This window comes from Schistocerca americana, chromosome 3 (assembly GCF_021461395.2).
Source record: "Schistocerca americana isolate TAMUIC-IGC-003095 chromosome 3, iqSchAmer2.1, whole genome shotgun sequence".
NCBI lineage: Eukaryota > Metazoa > Arthropoda > Insecta > Orthoptera > Acrididae > Schistocerca > Schistocerca americana.
In genome coordinates, this window is record NC_060121.1 from 595,101,805 (window position 1) to 595,128,109 (window position 26,305).

A 26,305-nucleotide genomic window follows, 5' to 3' on the forward strand; every position below is an offset into this window, starting at 1 on the left:
AGGAAAAGAAGATGAACTCAACCGTGAAAGGAGTGGGTTATAAAACACTTGTTCCGCCCATCAGTCTGCGACCCTAACCAGATTGGCTTGAAACCAGATGTGGACAAGATCCAAAGAAAATCGTCTCGTTTCGTCACGGGATCGTTTAGATGGCGCGGTAGCTTTACAGAGATGCTCAACAAACTCCAGTGGCAGAAGCTGAACGATAGTTGTTGTGCACCACGGATACGATTGTTACGAAAATTCTGAGAGATTGCTTTCCAGGTAGAGACAGACAACATGTTACTTCCTCCCATATACGTCTCGCAAAATGACCGTAACGACAAAATTCGAGCAATCAGAGCTAATAGAGAGATTTACCGACGGTCATTGCCTCCACTTGCCACTCACGAATGGAACTGGATACGGCGAATCAGTTAGTGGTAGCAGGAGTGCCTTCCACCACACGTCGTCGGGTGGCCTTCGGAGTGTTGATGTAAATGTAGCTGTAGGTGTAGATATTAGCCGGTATTCATATTATGGTTTTCTTCAAACTGACACTGATTCATACGTCTGTCTTTGCGGCGGAGCAGGACGCGACTTGGGTTTGCGAAGATCGTATGAGTCTTAAATACTACACAGAATGTTCTGTGGAGATGCCTTCTGTGACCGTTGTGTTCAGTTTGTATTCAGATGAATTAATCAATAAATAGATGATCTAAGGGCATGAAGGTGTTGAGCTACACTGACATGTAGCTGTTAATACTATTCGTTTTGTTGAGAGTAAAATCATATTAACCTCGTCTAAAAATTTCCCAAAAACCTTTAGTCACGTCGTTAATCTCACCGTAATCTGTAGTTGTGAATATCAAAAAAGAAAGCTGGAGTTATGGTACCATAAGGCAAAGTTACTACAAGATCTAAAATATGATTGGAAAATGTCCCATTAGAACAAATAATGCGTTTTATATACCTCTGATGCTACGGTATACGCGACTGCAACAGAAAAGCTTAAGAAAAGCTCGATAGATATTCAAGAACGTGCGTAGCAATAAGAAGAGCTCTGGGTCTCCACTGTAGAAAAGATATACAAATAAAATTCTGTAAGATCGTACCGTTTCATCACACCTTATGAGTGGGAGTCCATCATTTGCCGATAAGTCAACCGGAAAAGGCAGCAGCGTCTGATTGTAGCGGGGATGATGGGAAATAAATGTTTCATTAATGTTCGCAATGTTCATCCAGCGCTGATCTGCTTCCAGAATTCGATGGCGATAAACGTGTACTTCACGCACGTGAACTTCAAGAGTCGCGCAGAAATGGTCGATCAACAAGTTGGACTATTGTTGATACAATTTTTCTAGAAATAATTAATTTGGGAAAGTGGATCACATTTCAATTACAGCTAGGTTTACCGTTCATACACCTCTTTAGTCATTATAAGTTGATCTCGAGTAACGTTTTCTCCATTATTGCAGGCTTATCGACAATGAACTTCCTGCAAAGAAATCGAGGGCATCCTTTGGTTGGGACGACTACCACACATTGGACGAGGTGAGTCAATACTTCCGGTATACTAGTCGCAAAGTAAACGACAGAGAGGAAATTTAAGATTTAAAAATTTATCGAGAAATGCTTAGTTGAATTCTTTGTAGACTTTTAAGCAGACTTGTACTTTAGTAATCTCCATAAAATTACTTGTAACTATGCAATTACTTTTCATTTTGATTCCAAATTTTGTTGGCCTGCACATAACTGCTTCAGTGACCTGGTTCACGCTTGGGAAGGCGCCAATGACGTGGAATCGGCGTACAAACATGACTACTATATTTTACTATTGCTTCATTTGCGTTAAGGGATGAACAATAAAAATATGATACATTAGAATTGCTGTTTCTTATGAAGCTGAATACGTAAATCAAATACAATAAGAAGTACTAATTATGGATAATACACCCAGAACACAAAGACATCCTGGACAGGACAGACGCTGTGAAATTGGAATGGGCAGGGCATGTTACCAGAAGATATGATGACCAACGGGCAAAGGGAGTGCAGGATTAGAGTCTAAGAGACGGAGACCGACCACGGAGAAAACTACCGGACCGATGATCGAAGACCTGCGGAAGATAATTGAGATCAACTGGCTGCATATCGCCAAAGATCGTTGCTCACGAACGAAGAAGTTACCGACATATCTGAGCTCAATACTTGGTGAGATCACTTCCTTTAGTGATAGAAATAACTGATAATGATGACTCTCAGTGCATTTGTATTATAGATAATTAGGAAATTACTTCCAAAACCTTCTCCGTAACATCGGTCAACTGATTCGGTTGCCATACATCCATAAAGAAGAAGGGAGATAACAAAACTCGATATATTAGTATTAAACACATGACAAATTTATTTCGCTAGTTATGAAGCTTCAGGAAATCTGGACCATGTGAACACTAGGAGAGAAAAGAGGCTTACCAAGTTATGTGTTCGCATAACAGTTACGTAATCCTGTCAGTTTAAACGATTGTCATCATCGTATGGAGTTCAGTACTACGCCGTTCTCCAATTCATTCGCTGCTGTCTTCACCTTGTTATTGGCTACCTGGCACCCTAGCATCCATGACCACAGTGTAAATTCCCCATTATGTGGTTCTGTATGAAATTTAGCCCAAATTAACCTTCCACTCTATAAAAAGTCTACGTATTACCAAAACTATGTACCCACAAACTGTTATTGAACTTAAACTCATATGCTAACCTTTGACTAAAGGAACCTAATTTGGATTGAACTGGAACTGGTCTGAATACAGCTCTTCTTTATATGAAATGCACAACTGAAGTAAAACAATTATCTGGCCCTAACCAAAATTTTTACTAACCCCACGTCTTGACAAAATTGTTGCAGATTTCTCGAAAGCAAACAGCAACCAGGCAGCGGCTAATCTATATTTCAATTTAAAATAAAATTTCCAAACAATATTCAAAATCTTCTATTTGTATAGCCTGAAGCGGACAGTGAAAATTTGTACCAAGGCCGAGAACTGAAGCCGGCTCTTCTGCCTCAATTCCCGGCCTTGGTTCAAATCTTCATTCAACGCTTCAGTCTATATACATAAATTCATATCTGTATGAGACCAGTAAAGACACTGAAACTGTGTCATATCATTTATATAAACATTCAGAGTGTTGCATACTACAGTGTATAGCGCAAAGTGGTAATGAAAAAACTTCTTTGAACAGTAGGGTGGGGAGAGTAACTATTCCTATGAAATGATGTTCCAAAGACAATGGTTTTAGAACGAAGTTTGTATTCAAAAAGACAGAGTAAACCTAACACTGGACTGGATAATATTAGATGGTTTTAGAACGAAGTTTGTATTCAAAAAGACAGAGTAAACCTAACACTGGACTGGATAATATTATGCTTGACAAAGTGAACAACGATTTAAAAAGGGTACAATGTTAACAGACAATATTTAAAAATCAAACAGCTTAATCAGTTGATATGTTAGTGCATGACCCAGGGAAGTTGGGTGGTCTTTCTCTCAGCTCTAAGAAAGTTAACTGGCTGACAGTAATCATTCCGACAAACTTGCTGCGGAGTGTTGCAGTCTTACCTCAGATTTCTTCTCTTAAAAAAAAAAAAAAAAAAAAAAAAAACATTATTCAAAATTTATAGTGTTTTCGCCTTCCAATATGTACGTCATATTCATCCTTTCTGGTGTTGACAATTCTCTGTTCATCTAACAGATTCATTCACAAGTCAATACAGCACTGCTAAATACGTCGATAACCTACCACACTTCAACTAAGAAAGTAGCAGACTGCGCAAAGGCGAAGACTGTGCCACAACAAGACCAAAGATTGATTAACAGTAACTTGCTCTCTCTCTGACGTGCACATCAATAACTTATAAAAAGAAGACATGTCCACCTTACAACAGGCCCTGCACACTCCCACCTCTGACTCTGCGCACTCCTGCCTTTGCACGTATTCTATCGTTAGATGTTTTCTTCTGTAAATGATAATACATATACTTCTTACTTTGCCTTTCCTGTCTAACACATTCTAATTGTGTCCTTTTAACTCTATGTTTAATGTCACACATCCTCTCTGGCTTCCAGTTTCTCGTTCTTCAGCTTCCCCACATCGCATGCCTCTCATCAGCACAAGCACATGTGTTGCTATAAACGTGCATCCTCCTCTGTGCAGATAAACGAGTGGCTTGACTCGCTGGCCGACTCCTACTCCGGCGTAGTGACTACAGTTGTGGGCGGCAGCACCTATGAGGGCCGCGAAATCCGCGGAGTCAAAATTTCCTACGGCACCGGCAACCCCGCAGTCGTCATCGAGGGAGGTGAGTAAACAAGTGAGCCATCACCGTTCTTGCATTCAGTATTTGTCAGTCGATCATCAGTGCTTAATCAATTTTCCTATCATTTGCGTTAAGCAAGATCCCGTTACCGTTTTTCTGTTAATATGCTTTGCTGAGTCTCTACTCTCCATGAACTCTGGATGGAATCCTGCGTCGTCCACCCAAGAGATGGGCTAATTGATCAGAAGCAGATGGACCTCCTATACAATTCGGAATTGTTCACTAGATGTCACTACATGCGGAGCCTTCCGTATAAAATGAGGCGGGAAGTATTCTGATGTCAGCAGAGAAGCAGTCACAGTCAGGACAGCTACCTGACTTCGATGGTGGACTAGTCTTTGCATGTCATCTGACTAAGAAATCCATCAGGACATTTCTACCCCTCTAAAGCTGCCGGTATCGACTGTTCGTGATGTGATTGTGAAGACGAAACGCGTAGGCACGAACAGAGCTAGACCAAGAACTGACAGGCCTGATGTACAGACGGACGGGAGCCATCGAGCACGAGAGAGGACGGCTAAAAAAAATCGCATCATGTCAGCACAAGGAACCACTCATGAGTTGCAAAGTGCTACCAACAGTCTAGTGAGCACATTGACGGAATGGTGAAGAAAATCCTTATAAGTGGCACATTTCTGTAGCCAGTGGCAGGCGACGCTTGAGGTGCTGCAAAGAGCGACGGAGCGACGCCACTGGGCAGTGGACGATTGGAGACGAGTGATCCGGAGTGATGCATTACGCTGTACTCTGTGGCAATCGGGTGAATCGCTTTGGTTTGACGAACGCGTGAAGAACGTTATCTGCCGTCGTGTGTATTGCCAGCAGTGCAGTGTGGTGGAGGTAGTGTTAGGGCACGCTGTGTTTTTCATGGTTAGGGTGTGGTGCCTTTGATGCACTTAAGAAAAACACTCAGTACGGAAGGTTAAAAAAATGGTTTAAATGGCTCTGAGCACTATGGGACTTAACTTCTGAGGTCATCAGTCCCCTACAACTTAGAACTACTTAAACCTAACTAACCTAAGGACACCACACACATCCGTGCCCGAGGCAGGATTAGAACCTGCGACCGTAGCGGTCGCGTGGTTCCAGACTGAAGCACCTAGAACCGCTCGGCCACAGCGGCTGGCAGTACGGAAGGATATGAAAACGTTTTACAGCACTGTGCACTGCGTACAGTGAAGGAGCAGTTCGGAAATGATGACTGTTTGTGTTAAGATGGCAGTACACCCTGTCATAAAGCAGCATCTGTGAGGAAATGATTTGTGGACGGTAACTTTCCTGAAATGAACTGGCCTGCCCAGAGTCCCTGCTGGAACTCCGAGATGAATTGGGAAGTCGACTTCACTTCAGACTTCAATGCCCAACAACCTGACCTTCCCTGGTTTCTCCTCATGAGGATGAACGGGTTGCCATTCCTCCGCGGACATTCGGACACTTGATTAAAAGTGTCCCTGGCTTTTAAACCGTCATAAGGGCAGAATATGGACACACCACATATTAATGTCCAGTAGAAGCGCTGCGGATATAGTGCAATTTATCAGTTGAATGTTACCTTTGGATGAGTTGACTGAAGTGTACTAGAACCGTTATAAATATTAACTTTTACGTATGACTTGAGGCCACAACCCGGCGGCACATGTTTCCGCCGAGAGTGGCGTACATTTTCATTCGCACCGTCGAACAATACTACGAAAGCACAATATGATTTTATTTCATAATTTGTTTTCGGTTCTACAGAAGCGTTATATGACTGAAATCGTCTCATACAGATCTCGTCGAAAAAAATACCACAGTTGTATTAAACGAAAAGTCTGATTATTAAGGATGATTTGAGGACGTATTAGTCATTACTTATGAGTCTCTAGTCTCTGTATAAATAAAAAGACATCAAAGACGTCTTTTAGGACTAAAAAGTTGAGGTGCAGAAGTTGAGCGATTCATTCTCTCTACAAAGTGTCACTAAATCACCGACAAAACTTTGTATGTAGCGAGGGACCACATGTTGTTTATTTTTCAAGAAAGAACTACTGTCCGGAAATGCATAGTTAAGATACTGTCGTACGCTGGAGAAGGGACATGACCAAACAACTTCGGGTTGTGTTTGATATCATGATTTACTACGCAACGCCTTAACTATCAGCGTAAAGAGAATTGCCCCTAACAAATAACATTCCTCCTCACTTCCGGAGCAAAGTTCCATAATTAAAATGATCAGTTCGTCCTCCAGCTCAACACACTAAATTTTCCGCAGGCAGTGTTATTCCTCAATTTTACACACAAGCCAAATTATTTGCTAGCCAAAAGCTTACCGAAAACAATTGAAGAATCTTTGACGCCATCGTTCTCAAGCTTCGACGCCCCGCGGCATCACAACCCTGCATTGCGCGTCGTGCAGTGTACTAAGTGTTGTCGATGTTATTTTTTATACATCATGCATAAAAGAGCTAAAGAGCTGCCCTTTCTATAATAATTTCATTAGAATGTCGTTGACAGTCTGAAAAGCGCGCTGTTTGCAGGCATCCACGCGAGGGAGTGGATCAGCGCTGCCAGCGTGACGTGGTTCATCAACGAGATCCTCACCTCGACCGACGCCAGCGTGAGGAGCATCGTTGAGAGCTTCGACTTCTACATCTTCCCCAGCACCAACCCCGACGGTTACGTGTACACCTGGACGGACGTAAGTGGTTGCCTGATAAATGTGGCCAAAACTGTTTTCCCAAAAAATTCTTGAGATTCGTAGACCGCACCGTTGTGTACGACTTCGTATACAATGGTTAGGAGACGTGGGTTACAGGGTGCTGCGCAGAGTCGTCGTAGGAAAGCTGGAAAGAAGTACAAATGATTGGCGAACAAGTTAACACAGTAAACAGAAGATTTACTTAACTTTTATTTCTCGCTACAAATAATGCAACAAGAAATACGGTCCTGCTCTCAGTGGTAACAAGAATGAGGCTCTCTGAACTAAGGCAAGAATGATACTGTCGTAGTCACGACTAGGCGGCGTCTGCGTAGCGTCACGTAGCGAAGGGGCTCCAAGTGTGAGTGGGTTGTCTGGCTGCCACCGGCTGTCTCATACTGCAGCGGCAGAGGTCTCTAGTCAAACGCAGCCGCAGTAGGTGAGACGCAGTGGGTGGGCACGACTGATGTGGGGGTAAGACAGAAACCTGCGATTCTGTTGTCAACTTCGTTGCTCGCAGGTGCTATTGAATACATGACAGCATATGCATCATATTGCTGTTGTGCCTTGCACGCCAGTGTAATCCAGTCTGTCAAGGCTTCATCTTCTCTTCATAACTATTTTAACCTACATCCAATTGATCTTCCTACTGTAGTTGAGCTGTGGTGCCACACTGCTGTTTTTAACCCTTACACTATACTCTACATGCATCCTTGCACGCTAGTGTAGTCCAGTCTGTCCAGGCTTCATCTTCATAACTATTGTAACCTACATCCAGTTGAACTTCCTACTGTAATCGAGCTGTGGTGTCACACTGCTGTTTTTAGCCCTTACACTATACTCTACATGCGTATTAGTTATTTCTTGATTCCTCAGGATATGCTCTCTCAGCCCTAGGGTTTCACAGGTCTCCTTGCAAATACGTTATTTCTCGATGTCTCAGAATGTGTTCCGTCAACCTTACCATTTCACAGGTGCGTACGCTTCAGCTAATCGAGCTCCCCAACATTAGAACTCGACAACGCAAGGCAACTTTTATCATACTCTGTGGTGACAAAAGTCATGGGATAGCGATAGGCACACATGCAGGTGGCGGTAGTATAATGTATAAAAGGGATTAATGGGCAAAGCGTTGGCGATGATGTCATTTGTACTCAGATGATTCATGTCAAAAGTTTTCCGATGTGATTATGGCCGCACGAAGGGAATTAATGGAATCTGAACCCGAAATGGTAGTTGGAGCTAGTTGCATAGAATATATTCGATAATCGTTAGAGACTTCAGTATTCAGAGATCCACAGTGTCAAAAGTGTGCCGACAATACCAAATTTCAGGCATTTCCTCTCACTACGGACAATGCAGTGGCCGACGATCTTCACTTAACGACCGAGAGCGGTGACATTTGCGTAGAGCTATCAGTGTTATCAAACAACCAACACTTCGTGAAATAGCCGCTGAAGCCAGTGTCGATCGTACGACGAACGTACCCGTTAGGACAGTGTTGCGTAATCTGGCGTTAGTGGGCTATGGCAGCAGGCTACTGACCCAAGTGCCTTTGCTAACAGCACGACATCGCCTGCAATGCCCCCCTTGGGCTCGTGACCGAATCGATTTGACCCTAGACAATTGGAAAACCGTGGCCTGCTCAGATGAGTCCCGATTTCAGATGGTAAGTTCTGATGGTACGATCAGAGTGTAGTACTGAGGCCACGAAGCCACACAACCACATTGTTGAAAAGGCACTGTGCAAGCTGATGGTGGCTCCATAACGATGTTGGCTGTGTTTACACAGAATGGACTGGGTCCTATAGTCCAACTGAACCGATCATTTATTGGAAATGGTTATGTTCGGCCTCTTACAGACTATTTGTAGCCATTCATCGACTTCATGTTCTCAAAAAGCGATGGAATTCTTGTGGATGACAAAGCTCCATGTCACTGGGGCACAACTGTTGGCGATTGGTTTGAAGAACATTCTGGACAATTCTCGCGAAAGATTTGGTCACCCAGATCGCCAGATTATGGGACATAATCGAGAGGTTAGATCGTGGACAAAATCATCCATCGGTAACACTGTCGCAGTTATGGACAGCTATAGAGGCAGCGTGGCTCATTATTTCTGCAGAGGACTTCCAACCCTTGTTCAGTCCATGCCACGTCAAGGTACAGAACTACGCCTGGCAAAAGGAAGTCCGACACGATATTAGGAGGTATTGCACGACTTTTGTCATCTCGGTGTACGATACCTAACTAGAGATACTGTTGTGTCTGCCAGCTGGAGGAGATGCTGAAATAGCTAGACTTACATCGTTCGCCTGTCTGTTTCGCCTCTGTAGTATTCTTAACTTAAGTGTCTGACGTTCTGCACCGACACCACTCAAAACTTTAGCATCAGTCTTTTTCTCGAATGAAATACGAAAATGCATTGATATATTATTACTATACAAGATTCCTCATAATCACTGTCGAGAGATAAAGTCACGTACACTCGTTGTTGTTCTCAAGTACAGGTGCAATTCTATGAGTAGATGGGAAAAGACTTTTCCGATCCTGCCAGAATTCTGAATCAGTTCCCGATCACTCCCTAGTTTTGAATCACTGGAGTCGTAGATAGTGAAGCACGTCCATGATATATTTCTTAACAACACTGTTGATGAACAAAACTCACATAGCTCAATTTTTGCTACGTTTCTCGACTTCTTGCCCTTAAACCGACTGTTTGCACATTCGCAGAGATAAGTCATTAACGAACGAAAACTTGTATAAAGTGATGCACGTTTTCCCCACGCATTGTCTCACCCACATCTCTTGGAAAGAAAATCTTTCCGTGTTCCATCACCATGCTCTAAACACAGACTGTTTACTGAGGTATGATAAGAGAAGTGTTTCTCACGTCTTTTTAGTGATAGGCAACGGCTGGTTAAGTTGGTCAGTCACAGGTCCGTCTATTTTTCAACCTTCGTCGAGTATCTTTCTGCATATCTTAATGTCCTTGATTTTCTAAACCGGATTATGAACTACTTCTGCGTTAGTGAATATAGTAACCACTGTTTTTTTTATTTAGATAGATTTCGATGGTATCTCTCTACAGCTGAAATCCAACTAATATTACCAAGGAAAACTCATTTTTGAAGTAGGTTATGTGTTGAAGTTCTCTGAAATGTTCTACGCCCATAAAAAAACCTTTACATTTGCAGTTTTTTATATACGACCTTTAAATATGTGTGGGTGTATAAAAATATCTTTAATGTTACTAACTTTCAGCCTCAAAATACTGAGAACATTTGTTACGATTTTCATTAAATTACATGGAAAGTATTCAGTTCAAATTTGCTAAATACCACTCTCTAAACATAGTGTACATTAAAATAAAATTTACAAGTTGTCACAAAACCCAAAAATACGTATGGGTGAAAACTGCAACAAATTAATAACTGGTTTCCTTTATCATCTTCTCAATTCAGTTGATGAAAAGTTCGGTGAAAATTTTAATTTCATTTCAGATAGGTACCACATACATACAACTATACAGGTGTTAGTTGTGACTTTAATACACCCTCGAAATACCGGCGAAAATTCGTGTTTAAAGTTGGTGGTGGCATAAAATATCTTCCTAAATTCTACAAGTGCTTACTACTAAAATTATTTGAGCAATAATTTCGGGAGCCCACCCGAAGTAAAAATGATTACGAAAACGTACTTGAACACTTAACAACAAACAATCATGAGCAGACAGGGAGCTTATTGAACGGCGCATGGATTAGTGACCACTAGGTCGCTATAGCGAGACTGGATACTGTAACGTCAAAATCCGCCAAAGAAAAAGGCAAAATATATCTTTTTAGAAAAGCAGATAAAAATTCGCTTGACACCTTTCTAAGTGACACTTTCCAATTCTTTCAAAGTAACAATGGAAGCGCAGAACAGATGTGGCTTACAGTCACAGAAAAACAATCGACGTGAGTTGAGGGTTATGGTACACAAAACACGTTTTAACAGAACAGTGTTACTTTTACATTCAGGCAGTGTATTGTCCATGTCTGACATGGACTGCATATTTAAAGACGATTATGAGGGTGAGATGTTTTCGAACCATTGTAAAAGTAAATTATAATTAGTAACTGAACATATATTTTGTTATTATCTATGTAATGGATCAAAACAGTCAGTTTTCTAAACTGTCAGTTCTTCCACAGGATGCTATATTTTACTGATACGAAAAGAGCAGTTTTCTTCGGAAGAAATAAGGATGCCCCTTAGGCATGGGGACGGCCTAGTTTTTTTCTTTCTCCGAGGGATAAATTTGCAGTAAACTAATTCAGAGGATAGCGTCTACACAGGGTTGCCAGGTGTGTCTTTCCGTTTCCATTCTGTGAAAGCTTTATGCGTAGAACAAAGTATATCACAAACAAACTGAAATGTAAGAAGTAACTAGCTATCAGTGGTTGAGTGAGGTCACGTATTGGTGCGCTGTTCAACGTATTAAATATTTTGCCTAACTTTGTTACAATTTCTGGAAGGAGTTGCTAATTAGCACTTCTGCAATAATAAGTCGTCTCCCGTAAATCGTTGCAGTGTATGCAAGACTTTTTCAGGCCAGAATATGGTGTTGCAAGAATCGCACAATCTTACTTCAAGAATTTTTTCAAATGTAAACATTACGGAGACTTTGGTCTAATTAATAAGGAACGTGAAGAATCGCTGTAAGTATTTATGTTCGACATTTTCAAGTCTCCTACATCTGACAAGGCAGACTACAGACAGTTTATTTCGTTGTTCATACGCAGGAAGCCAGGCTTCTGTTAACGTAATCTATTATAAAAGGTGCCTTTGGTTCAGTATATTGACAGTTAGTTTAACAAGTCTCACAATCTTATTTGAAGTACGGTACGTGTCATCACTTTACTTAAATCCTATCGTAAAAGTACTATTTATTCTGTGGAAAAGTAACAACAGTGAATGAAATTTTTGTACGATTTATTACAGTAAGAACATGGGGACGCACAACTTGGATTGATCACTGGCATCTGATTAAATTCCTGTTTCTTTAACTCCATTTAGCAAAAATATAAAGATTAAAGTAGCTCCAGTCTGGAAACAATTACCAATTCAATTTTTGGTTTGCAAAGTCTGTATAAAAGTAATTAAAAAAGGAATCCTTTAAGATCTTTTAACTTTAGTTCTGTTACGGAAAACAATAATTCCATTTATTAAAATATAAATTCTTTAAAAACTCTAAGTTTAATGAACAGACTTACATTCCAAATTCGTCCCTTCAGGATACAGAAACTGGTATTACCAAGCAGAATTACTGATTTTCAAAAGAGAAATTGTCGAGGAGATTTAGTATTTGTTCCTGACCCAGTGGTAAATGCTGACACTGTGCTTTAGTGGAAAACATTAATTATAAGAAAGATAATTTTAGGTAAGAAGTTAAGTGTATACTTTGTTTCTGGATACTACGCCCACCTAGGTTCTCTGCTAGACTTTGTGGAAGATTTACGATAGCGTATTTAATATACAGAATGATACAAACGTAAGAGAGTTCAGTATAATCTAAAATAGTGTTCAGAATGTTAATATTACTTTTATTCGCGAGTCCAAAGTTAGATGTTACGAAAAACAAGCAAAGGTTGTAGCAAGGCCATGCTGTTTAAGAGGCGTGACCGGACACTTGCAATAAAAGACGATACGAGAACACTATATTTACGAATAAATAAGAGGGCGTAGGATCGTTATAAGTTCGGAATACTGTTGCAGAAGCCGAAAAAGCATCCAAAAGAACCCAAAATCTCGAAGTTGGGCGACGTTTTACAGAAGCTCGAAATTTAGCTCGGACTTGAATGCCAAATGCTTTTAATAGTATCCTCAGGGAAATTTTGTTTCGAAATCTGCTGAAAATCGAAAAGGTTTCTATCGTATGTAAAGGACACCATCGCCAAGACACAATCAATACCTTCACTGGGTGATTTCAATGGTGATGTTACTCCTCAGGTTAACTTTGTTTCGAAATTGCTGAATATCGAAAAGGTTTCTATCGTATGTAAAGGACACCATCTCCAAGATACAATCAATACCTTCACTGGGTGATTTCAATGGTGATGTTACTGATAACAGTAGCAGTAAAGGAGAGTTACTAAACACAGTTCTCCGAAGTTTATTCACCAAAGAAAACGAAGTAAATATTCCAGAATTCGAATTAGGAACAGCTCCCAGCATAAGTTACAAGTGACCCTCTTAGTTCAGCGAAGCATCTTGAATCATAAAATAAAGGCAAGTATTCCAGACCAGATTGTATACCAGTTATCTTCCCTTCTGAGTGGGTTGATATAACAGCTCCATACTGAGCAGTCATATCCAGCAGAAAGACTGGAAAGATGCACAGGTCACGTCATTTACTCAAGTAGGAGAATAGCGGTAATCCGCCACGGTTTCAACTACCAGTTAGAAATGATCATTTTAACCTACGTGATTTTCACACTATAACTTAATAATCGAAAGTGCTTAATATTCCAGAGTGATGCTTTATAAGGCGCACTCTTGCGCCATTTCAGGCAGTCTACGTTAAGTATTAGCTTTGAGTTCATTTCGGTGGGTGAGTCCCAGATTTGCTTTCACAAATGTTGGCATTTCATCGATCGCTTCATACGATCACATTTGTCATTCCTGCGATACCACGTTTCATTTACAGAAAAGTATGCATTGCGTCTCGTATTTGAGTTCATTTGTGTCTATCAGCCTGAGGAACCCTTATACTGCAATATAATGTTGAAAAGGCAGTACCATGTAGACTCACCTGCAGCTTTTGAGCAGTATGTTAGAATGTGAGTGAAACAATTTGAGTATATGTACAATTATTGCCACTGTATGTTGTGGAAAGATTGTTAATACTTCGTGTACCAGCAATAAACTTCAAGAACACTTAATTTACTGTTATTGACACTATCAGTAAGGATTTGTAATAGACGTTTGTGTAAAGACTACCAGAAAACGTAACATTTATCTTCTTTTGTCGAAAATATCTGTTTCCCTTACCTGTCAGAAACGTCTAAACTGTTTGAAATCTTCTCATCATCCGTCGGAAATGACTGAAAAAAATGAAAGTAGGAAGAATTTTCCTTTGAAACTATGAAGAAATTGTTTGATCTCTCATTTACTTGGCCATAGAATTATGTTACATAAGTTTTCAGATGGTAAACCAGCTTGTTTAGGCAGCTACCGAGTGCAGATACATCGAAGTAGGTGCCGAAACGTGATACATCGTCAGTTATTCTGTTGCCCAAATAACAATGCGTGAATGCTATTGTTGGATAATGGGACAAGAAAATTTGTTGAACTTGTATTGCAGGACGAAAGTCTAAACAGCCTTCGAAGATACAACATTTTCTCCTAGCTTTTTATTGTACAACTCCAGAGAGTCCTTGAGTTACTTTTGTATGATCATACTAGACAAAACAAGCACTGCAGAGGAGCTGTTTGACCACAGCAAAGGCTTTTGTTTACGTAAGGCACATACATTTATTTGAACTGAACAGCTACGTTTTACTTTAACATGGAACAGCATATTAAAAGTTAAATTCACCTTACTTTCAACGTAAATGATTTACTGCAATCCCTCCTACTTAAATGCTTGATCAGTGGCTTCCTATACAAGTCCTTCTCAGAAACTCCATTCTGTTTTTAAGTCTTGTTTCTGTTATCTCTAGCTGTAATTTCTGATAAAACGGATTCTGATGATTTCTTAATAGTAATAATTTTTTATGTATGTAACATGTCAAGTAAGTGTTTTTTTGCTTTTGTTATTTGAATTTGGTCCCACAATGAAAACGTTTTGACTGTTTGTGTCATATTTTAATCTCTCACATTCATTGTTCTGTATTGATATTCTCAATGAACAGCAACAGCGAATTATATCTTCGCTGATGATTTAAGTATGCTGGCCGTTTATTGTTAAACAGTTGTATATAATATTGCAGACGAGTGGTGTTTCACCATTCACCATACATGTTGCTCAGTGCCTATGTCTTGCGTAAAAGCCTACGTTCGATTCATATCGTATAGCTCAATGCACAGAATTTGCCTGTTACGTAATCTACACTCACCTGGGGCCAACGAGATATACGGATGTCTGGGCGACCTCTCCAGCGGCGAGCAAGTTGTTATCTGAGACCACTTTACCACTTGGTAGATGCGCGGTTAAATACGCTCCCACTCTCGATCACTAATGACAACGTTAAGACTTTATTGGGTATCTTATCACTGACATCCTGATTTCTTGCCTGGCCTTCGATGTAGAAGAGTGTTCGCGAAGTATGTCGGGCAAGCCGACTAGTTTGATGTCACAGGTCCGTCGCAGGGCCCATATTTCCCGTGGGTCCAACACTAGCCGTACGCACGAATGCTTTGTCCCATAAACAACACCGGCCGCTAGTCGGATTGTACGGCACGGCCTAACGCATACCCGTACGGCGCGGCCTAATGCATGCATTCCCATGGTAAACTCTGCAGTGAAAAGTGGGCAATGGGAACACGACGTTATAGGGTAGAACATGATGGAGTCTGACAGTGATGTTGGTCACAACTTGCTGGGTTCTTGAATGGCTAATGTATGTATGTAATTTATGCCCGGTGTACGTATGTAATACAATGGTATTAATTTCTTCTCGTTGTTTATTTCTTTTTCAGAACCGAATGTGGCGCAAGACGCGTAAGCCGTACAATCTGTGCGTGGGTGCCGACCCAAACCGCAACTGGGACTTCCACTGGGCAGGTAAGCGGACGGAGCAGCAGCTGATGCGTCGGTGCAAAATTTTTACAGCGTTATCGGCAGGGTATAACTTCCTTTGATAATTATCAATAATTTACTATGTTTTTTGCAGTCTTGTCAGTCTCTATAGAAAAAACCCTGAGCGCAGCCAGTTCGAACCCTAGTCCGACAGTTTCCTGAACCGTTACATCAGTGTTATAATCGCTGAACGATAAATCCTATACAGCAATGTCGTTTTTGATAAAGGAAAACGCCTGCATCTCGTGGTCGTGCGGTAGCGTTCTCGCTTCCCACGCCCGGGTTCCCGGGTTCGATTCCCGGCGGGGTCAGGGATTTTCTCTGCCTCGTGATGGCTGGGTGTTGTGTGATGTCCTTAGGTTTGTTAGGTTTAAGTAGTTCTAAGTTCTAGGGGACTGATGACCTAAGATGTTAAGTCCCATAGTGCTCAGAGCCATTTTTTTTGATAAAGGAAAACAAAAAATTAAAAGTGGGGTGTGTAGGATGTAGTACGCAGCTTACGATATTGCAGAACTCGAAGTATTTACAGTATTCATTGTACGTCATTTTCCACTTAGGGTTGTAGAAATTTTTATTGTGTTACTGCAGTTTCTACATTATGCTTTTGTCAAACGCAATTAATGCCGTGTAAGTTATAAGTAATATGAGTGGTCACAGCTGGTGCCTCCATTACTGCAAAGTGGAGCACGACCCTACACGGTATCGCTACAAATAACTTGATAATTTACGTCTGTGGCGTGACATGGCGTCTTATTACTTATGTCTGACAATAGGGTAACGCCGAAACTGCAACAGTATAATAAAAACTTCTACAGCTATAAGCTGAATATGCACCTTTTCAACAGTTCACACGGGCTGCAGATATGTGTTGTAAGACGTTAATAGACGGATGAGCCAAAACATTATGACCACTGCCTACCGCGAGGTTATATGCTGCCGGGTGCCACTGAGGGCACGTGACGCGGTAAGAGAAGTACACTACGTGATCTAAAGTATCCGGACACTTGGCTGAAAATGACTGACAAGTTCGTGGCGCCCTCCATCAGTAATGCTGGAATTCAATATGGTGTTGGTCCACCCTTAGCCTTGATGACAGTTTCCACTCTCGCAGGCATACGTTTAATCAGGTTCTGAAAGGTTTCTTGGGGAACGGCAGCCCATTCTTCACGGAGTGCTGCACTCACGAGAGGCATCTATGTCGGTCGGTGAGGCCTGGCAGGAATCGGCTTTCCAAAACATCCCAGACATACTCTGTAGTCTTCAGGTTAGGACTCTGTGGAGGCCTAGTCCACTACAGGGACGTTATCGTCCTGTAACCATTCTGTCACAGGCCGTCCACAGGTTCGATCGTATTGGAAGATGCAATCGCCATCGCCGAATTGCTCTTCAACAGTGCGAAGCGGTAATCTGCTTAAAACGTTAATGTCGGCCTCTGCTGTGAAAGTGCCACGCAAAACAACAAGGGGTGCAAGCACCGCCTCCGAATTTTACTGTTGGCACTACACACGCTGTCATATGACGTTCACGGGACATTCTCCATACCCACACCCTGCAATCGGATTGCCACATTGTGTAACGTGATTCGTCAGTCCACACAACGTTTTTCCACTGTTTACGCTCTTTACACGAAGCAAGGCGTCGTTTGGCATTTACAGGCGTGATCCGTGGCTTATGAGCAGCCGCTCGACCAGGAAATCCAAGTTTTCTCAACTCTCCCCCTAACTGTAGTAGTACTTGCAGTGGATCCTGATGCAGTTTGGTATTCCTGTGTGATGGTCTGGATAGATGTCTGCCTATTACACTTTACGACACTCTTCAAGTGTCGGCGGTCTCAGTCAGTCAACAGACGACGTCGGTCTGTACGAGTTTGTGATGTACGTGTCTGTTCACGTCTCCACTTCACTATCACATCGGACACTATGGACCTAGGGATGTTTAGGAGTGTGAAAATCTCGTGTACAGACTTATGAGACAAGTGACACCTAATCACATGGCCACTTTTAAAGTCCGTGAATTCTGAGGAGCGCTCCATTCTGCTCTCTCTCGATATATATTGACTACTGAGGTTGCTGATATGGAGTACCTGGCAGTAATGGTTCAAATGGCTCTGAGCAGTATGGGACTTATCTTCTGAGGTCATCAGTCCCCAAGAACTTAGAACTACCTAAACCTAACTAACCTAAGGACATCATACACATCCGATTCAGGATTCGAACCTGCGACCGTAGCGGTCGCTCGGCTCCAGACTGTAGCGCCTAGAACCGCACGGCCACTCCGGCCGGCACCTGGCAGTAAGCGGTAGCACACTGCACCTAATACGAAAAACGAATGTTTTTGAGGGCGTCTGGATACTTTGGATCACATAGTGTATATAAGCGGAGCGGACACGAATGGGGTGTCATTCTTGCGACGATAAGTGGTGCAGTTGCGGAAATCCGCCGGCTTAAGCGACTTTGTCGAAAGCCAGGTTACTGTGGCCCAGCGTCTAGGAGCGAACATCTCGGGAACCACGAAGATGATCGGCTGTTCGCGTGCTACTGTTGGGAGTATATATAGAAAGTGGTTGAAGAACACAGAAACACAAGAACACAAGAAGTTGGATATCCGTCCCTCATCACAGAACATAGGGACCAGAGGCTTGCCCGGTCCCTAAAAGACCTGACCACGGGACACAGTGCTAATGCAGGAACAAGTGTTTTGGAGCACACTTTTCAGGGTACGGTGTTGAAAACGATGTTCCACAGTGGAGGATCCATACGTGCTCCCATGTTGGCCCAACAACATCGTCAGTTATGATTATAGTGGGCAAGGGATCATCGAGATGGGACCGCGGATGAACGGAATCGTATCGCCTGTTTAGATGAATCTAGTTTATTTTTACACCAGGCCAGGGACACAGGCCGGTGGGAACAGTATTATGTTATGGGGGACATTCACCTGGGCCTCCATGGGACCTATGGCGGTATTAGAAGGCATCGTGACAGTTGCACACTATGTGAACATTTTTAGGGACCACTTGTAACCGCTTATGCTTGATGTGTTCCTCAACAGCGATGGAATCTTCCAGGACGATAACTGTCAATGTCACGAGGCCAGAATCGTGCTGCAATGGTTTGAGGAGCATGGTAGTGAACTCACGTTAATGTCTTGGGCAGCAGATTCGGCTTATCTGAATTTTATGAAACCCAACCGTCACGCTATAGGGTGCCAGCTCCGCGCCCACAAACCAACCGCCCGTAAATTACGGGAAATGTGCGACCTGAGCGTAGGCATCTGGTGCCACAAACCTCTGTAAAGCTTTTAAGTACTTGTCGAAACCGTGGCACGTAGAATCACCGCTGAATTGATTTCCAGAGACAGACCTACACGCTTTTAAGTGGGTGGTCGTATCGTTTTGGCTAATCAGTTTGTACAGTATACAGTCATGTACACTGTTTGAATGTATAATTCTGCACAATACATCATAATAAGCACAACTGAACAAAAATAATCCCTCAAACACGCCATTACACTTGACATTGCATCTGCTCTCTCTAACAGCCATAAGAAGGATTTCCTTATTCGAAAATGTTGCTGCAAACGGGCCAGCTGGTATTTTAAAAATGACAGCTGGACTGGCTAATCGGAAGGCACAACACCTTCGTCCGAGTCATCACAGCTGCAATTTTGGTAAAGTGTCTCTTGTTCTTTCTTCACACGTCTACACTTAGGAACTAACAACAATAAACATGCGAACTACTCACTTCTTGAACACAAAAAACTAAAGACGCTATGTAAAACATCTGTACGCGGATACCACTTCTTACTTGGTGGAGGGGGGGGGGGGGAGGGAATAATGGAATGGCCTATGCCTTTAATCTCGTGATCTCATTCACAGCCCCATATATCAAAATACGAGAATAAAGTCCTGCGTTGCGAGAGCTAATTTGCGGAAAAGTGTAACACGAATACGAATGCCTGTTGAAGACAATAAACTCGTATGAACAGTTGCAAACTCACTATAACATTTCACATCTGGCTCATTAAATAACGAACTTGAGGAGTGGACAAAACGCAAGAAATTATTCAGATCGAAAAACAGCTTAGAGAAATTTAATGTCGTACACTATTATCAAGTTAAACACGGAACATAATAAACCAAGAGGAAGTCCATCGTTGAAGGCACATGGTCTTGTTCAGCATGAACAAAGCCAAAGTCCCTCTCCAGATATTTCGCACCAAAAATTAACTAAAGCAATTCAATAGAATGAAACGAAAAGACTTCGAATTGTTCTAAGAATGGAATGAAATTATTTCCTCATGCTTAATCAATACCTAACTGCATGAACAGTAACAAAATCATCTAAGGCAATCATCAATGAAAGTTAGCATGTACAGCTACTTTTCACTGTCCCGGTTGTATAAGAATCAAGGGGAAAATGACTTTCTAAATGTCTCGATATTTACCCAAGCGTTTCTTATCGTATGCTCATGGTTCCGATACACGATAGGGGTAGCTCATTATTGCACGGTTTCCCGAGAACAAAGTTACGTTTCTTCCACAGATTCCTGTTCCTATATTGCACAGGCTGTGCCGACCTGTTACCATAATATACACTATCTGATCAAAAGTATCCGGACACCACAAAAACATACGTTTTTTTGCATTAGCTGCAGTGTGCTGCCACCTATTACCAGGTACTCCGTATCAGCGACCTCAGTAGTCATTAGACATCATGAAAAAGCAGAATGGGGCGCTATGTGGAACTCACGGACTCCGAACGAGGTCAGGTGATAGGGTGTCACTTGTCTCATACGTCTGTACGCGAGATTTCCACACTCCTGAACATCCCTAGAAAAAGCGTACAGGCCAACCTCGCCTATTGACTGACAGAGACCGCCGACAGTTGGAGAGGGTCGTAATGTGTAACAGGCAGACATATATCCAGACCATCACACAGGAATTCCAAACTGCACGAGGATCCATTGAAAACACTATGACAGTTAGGCGAGAGGTGATAAAACTTGGATTTCATGCTCGAGCTGCTGCTAATAAGCTACACATCACGCTGGTAAGTGCCAAACGATGCCTCGGTTGGTGTAAGGAGTTTAAACATTGGACGACTGAACAGTGGAAAAACGTTGTGTGGAGTGATGAATCACGGGACACAATGCGGTGCCCCGACAGCACGGTGTGGGCATGGAGAATGTCCGGTGAACGTCATCTGCCAGCGTTTGTAACGCCAACAGTAAAATTCGGAGGCGTTGGTGTTTTAGTGTGGTCGTGTTTTTCATGAAGTGGACTCGAACCCCTTATTGTTTTGCGTGGTATTACCACAGCGCAGGCCGACATTAATGTTTTAAGTACCTTCTTGCTTCCCACTGTTAAAGAGCAATTCGGGGATGGCGATTGCATCTTTCAACACGATCAGGCACCTTTTCATAGTGCACGGCCTGTGGCGGAGTGGTTACTCTACAATGGCATCCCTGGGATGGACTGGCTTGCTCAGAGTCCTGACAGGAATCCTATAGAACATCTTTAGGATGTCTTGGAACGCCGACTTCGTGCCAGGTCTCACCGACCGACATCGATATCTCTCCTCAGTGCAGCACTCTGTGTAGAATGAGCTTCCATTGCCTAAAAAACCTGATTGAACGTATGCCTGCGAGAGTGGAAGCTATCATCAAGGTTGTGGTTGGGCCAACACCATACTGAATTCCAGCATTACTGATAGAGGGCACCACGAATTTGTAAGTCATTTTCAGCCAGGTGTCCGGATACTTTTGATCACATAGTGTAACTAAGCAAAAGGTCTAGTGGATCAAGAGATGATTAGGAGTGTTGAAATCTCGCGTACAGACGTAGAAACAAGCGATACCCAATCACCTGACCACGTTCGAAGTCCGTGATATTGGATAAATATCGAAGATTTTATCATCCGATCGCTAAACTATCAAGTTTGGATGCGGCATCACAACCGGCTGCAGTTAAACTAAGATTTCATAGGAATGCCAGAGTAGTTTCGGTGTGACCATTGGTGACGCCGGATCCCAGGCTTACGGTTTGGCCGATGGCAGGGATGATTGCGTGAGAATGTGGCTGCGGCACCGAAACCAGTCACGAAGAATGAAAGATAAGAATAGCTATGGCGAGTCTATTTCCATAACTAATGCTTTGCTCAATGAATAGAACTTTCTTAATTAGGAACGCTCTGTAGTGCTGAAGACTGAGGAGTCGTTGGATGTCCACAGAGGAGGGCGCCAGCTCCATCTCGTGCTCCGAGGCGTTCGCCGGGTCGGAGGCTTTCTCCGAGGTGGAGACCAAGAGCCTGTCTGAGTTCCTCACCGGCCTGGGCAGCGACCTGCAGGTCTACCTGAGCTTCCACAGCTACTCGCAGCTGCTCATGTACCCCTACGGCCTGTCCAGCGTCGTCGCCGACAACGCCGCCGAACTGGTGAGTGGCTCTGCAGTTTCTGCTAACTTAAAAAGCTGTCTCAATCGGCACTAGACCCACACTCACACCAGTTACAGTATGACACTCAAGGCGACGGATATTTTAGTATGTTCGGCCGAAGTGCAGAAACACTTAATTGAATGAAGGGGTAATAAGTTGATACATTTGTCTGCATCGTCATCCACCGCAGCAGAAGATGCTTTATAATGAAAAGCGAAATGCATCTGTTCAGTAAGACTCTTTAACTGTGGTAACCTACGGGCGAAAGACGAATAATACGGCTGGAGTTTTCTGTTGGAATATCTCTAAAATAATCTAGTATGTCAACACTAAGCAGACATTATTCTCTGTTACAGCAACAAATTGTTGAGAAAGCAGCCCAGGTTCTGGCAACCAGATACGGTACCCAGTACACCGTCGGCAGCATCGTCGACGCTATCTGTAAGTATCGCACAGTGAGGTAACTACTATGTCTAACGAAACCAACCATGTATAAAGTACTTAATTTAACAACACTGTCTCTAGACGGAGGTGATTTTCTCCGCCGCATTGATGGAAGACAAAAAAATGATTCATACCAACAGAATGTGTTCTCTCTCCAAGACTCTCTATCTGTCTGTCTTTATTTTATACTTTTCGTCGACAGACGACTTTAGTCAGAACAAATGTTTCTATTTCTTGAATCTGGACATAAGAACTTTATTTCTCGAATGAGATGCAGTGGCGCCCGGCATCATACGATTAGAAACGGTTTTCTCTTAACGGACGCTTCGTTCGAGAAAGAGCAAACCACACCAGGCTTACTTTAACTAGTGAGGAGTAACTGACACGTTTAGTCAGCGGCCAGTACAAGTGTTTCGTTTGTATGTTTCGCCAATGTAGGCGATATTATTTTAATAAGGCAGTACTTATTAACGTGGTGGCATCTACAGTAATTTCACCAGATTAGTGCAAAACCAGACGCCGATACCAAAGTTGGATTTGTAGCGTTCATAGTGCAGTCAAAGATCTTTTTACGTACGGAGTGATCCATTTATCTGAGGCCACACGTACAGCGATGTAGATGGCGGATAACAAGCGCTCCGTTGCCCGGCGAATTAGCACTCTAAGCGCCAAGCCCGTAAAATTTACGGGCCTGGGATCGCGCGAAAATCACCAAGCCCGTAAAATTTACGGGCCGCTACATTTAATTTCATTCAAAACACTGCAACGTTATTTCTACGGGTTTGGCCAGCGCTATACGTTTTTCAGATGTTTATTAACAAAATGCGTCCATAGATGTCACGGCAGCGCTGTAATTCATGTTAAAACTTATCTTTGCGTTCTCAGTCTGTATATCATTCAGTTGTTTGTCATCATGTTTCGGCGCGGTTTATCAGACGCAGAAATTGCGGATTTGATCAATCATAGCGACACTCTGGATAATGTAGAGAGTGATTCAGACGATTCTGAATGCAATGGTGTGTTTGAAGGTACGTATTTCCGAATTTTCCACGTAATTGTGCAGTACGCACATATCTGTTGAACATGTGTAAACGATGTATGTAGTTACACATAATGTGATATTCTTTTTAGAAGACGAGATTGATGACAGTTTGTCTTCAGATGAAGACGAGAATGATGTTGAAGGTGTTGCTTCAAATCCAGCAGCTGTGCCGTATCCGAAAGACAGTGAGTGGACTGCAGTTGACACCTACCGACCTCTGCCTGTCAACACGACACCCAGGCAGATACTAGTGGATATTGATGAGTCGAGTTCTGTACTGGATTGCAGTAAAGTGTTCCTTACTGACAGTGACGTAAATGAACTCAAGAGACAGACAAATTTGTATGCATCACAGACAATACAGAAGAAAAGAAGAGGAAATAATCTGAAGCCCCATTCAGTTTTGAGTTCGTGGAAGCCAGTGACTATAAGTGAGATGAGGCGTTTCTTGGGTATTATTTTCCACATGTGTGTTTCGAAAAAGCCAAAAATTGCGGACCATTGGAGCACTAATCCTGTTCTTAGTTGTAACTTTTGTCCCCATGTCATGAGCCGTTTGCGTTTCACTCAGATACTGTCATGCTTGCATCTTGTTGACAATTCAAATCAGAAAAAACCAGGCGAAGATGGATTTCATCCACTTTACAAAGTTTTGCCATATTATAATAATTTGAAGGAGCGATGTATCCAGGCATATCGTCCCTCAGAAAAAGTGACAATTGATGAAGGAATTTGCCCATTTCGAGGTCGTGTGAGTTTCCGTGTTTACATGCAAAATAAGCCTCATAAGTATGGACTGAAAGTATATGCTGTTGCTGAAGCCAGTAGTGGCTATGTTGTAAATTTTGAAGTTTATGCTGGTAAGCATATTGTTGACAATTCTTCGTCTGCGGTTATTTTGCGATTGTTGTCTGACAGCAGCTTGCTGAACAAAGGCCACACTGTGTATTTAGATCGATTTTATTCCAGTCCAGAGCTATTTCAGCAACTGGCAGAGAAAGGCACTGGAGCTGTTGGTACTGTGAACAAATCCAGGAAAGGATTGCCTAAAGATTTAGTATCTGCTAAGCTGAAAAAGGGCGAAATGTCTTTTCGGCGTAAAGATAATGTATTGGCAATGAAGTGGAAAGATAAGAGAGATGTGTATACATTGTCTACAAGGCATCAAGCAACATTTGGTACGCATACTAAGAGAAATGGGTCTGTAGTATTGAAACCACTTCAGGTACTTGATTACAACCTCAATAAAATTGGAGTGGATATTGGAGACCAACGCCTGCAGTACAATCCGTTCCAGCACAGAACTGTGAAATGGTGGCGAAAATTATATTTCCATTTGCTGCTTATGGGAGTATCAAATGCATTTTGGCTGTACAATGCAGTGCACAGGAAGAAAATTACAATAACAGACTTTATAACAGTGCTTGCAGTTCAGCTTGTTGAAGACGACACACTTGAATTCATTCCAAGAAATGAAGGAACTGTAGGTCGGCTAACAAAGAGACATTTTTTGCAGCACATACCTGCAACTACTAAGAAGTATGCTGCTCGTGTGTGTCACGTGTGCAGTTCCAGGAGCAAGAAACAGAGTGGCAAGGCTTCTCGCAAAGAGACACGATACGAATGTGAACAGTGTGGCGTTGCACTCTGCCTGGAACCTTGCTTTAAAATTTTCCACACTAAAAAACAATATGATTCTGTGTGAAATTTATATGTAATACTGTATACTATCAGAAACATGTAATGTAGTGCCACAATTTTGGTTAAAAATAAATCACAATTGTATTCCCTTATTCGTATGACTTTTTCTAAATTCTTAAAACATCTAAGTGATTTCTATAACTGTACCTTAAAGCTGTGCATTGTAAAGTAGTTTCTTTCACTCAGAATTAAAGTAGAAATGTGCAGCTTCAAGATGGTACCAAATTTGCCACAATCCAAACAGTAGATTTGATGCAGTAATTTTTTTAATATTGGTAAAATTGCCCGGTTTCTAGGGACGGGTGCATAAAATAGGCCTGGTACAGAGAGTGTTAGATGCCGTGTCACGCGTCTACAAACGCAGTACTAAATGTAAAATATACTTAAATAAATTTTGTACTTGCCTATGTAATTCATGGAAATGCTGGATCGGTCTGTCATTATTTTCCACGAATTTCTAACATCTACTTAAGAAATTATTCATCACACGATGTAATTCTCTCTTAGAAACTGAATTACTTGACTCGCCGATATTATCCTTGAATTCCTGTAGCTTATGTGGACTTATGGTGTACACTTCATCGTTTAGTGCTCCGTAAACAATAGAAATCACACGAGATTAAATCGGGATTTCGAGCAGGCCAAATATCGTTGCAAATCACTCTATCATGGAACACATCGTGAAATGAGTGCAAAGAAACATTGGTCGTATGAGCTTTGCCGAATCCTGTTGAAAACACGAGAAGTTTCGTTCACTTTCACTTTATTCATTAAAAAACGGTTGCAGAATGTTTTGCACATCACTTTCACCGTTAACTTTGCCATTATACAAAACTGAGCCTATTATTCAGTCATCACTAATTGCACA

General features: G+C 42.1%; 1 protein-coding gene across 1 annotated transcript in view; it reads left to right on the forward strand.

The window, feature by feature from the left end:
* The window catches only part of LOC124606619 (zinc carboxypeptidase-like), a 52,542-nt gene that overhangs the window by 16,366 nt on the left and 9,871 nt on the right, over positions 1 to 26,305 (forward strand). Inside the window, exons 3-8 of the mRNA XM_047138604.1 lie at positions 1,458 to 1,533; positions 4,192 to 4,336; positions 6,871 to 7,031; positions 15,717 to 15,801; positions 22,048 to 22,250; positions 22,607 to 22,691. Of these exons, the coding sequence (XP_046994560.1) occupies positions 1,458 to 1,533; positions 4,192 to 4,336; positions 6,871 to 7,031; positions 15,717 to 15,801; positions 22,048 to 22,250; positions 22,607 to 22,691 (755 nt within the window). The remainder of the gene's footprint in view (positions 1 to 1,457; positions 1,534 to 4,191; positions 4,337 to 6,870; positions 7,032 to 15,716; positions 15,802 to 22,047; positions 22,251 to 22,606; positions 22,692 to 26,305) is intronic.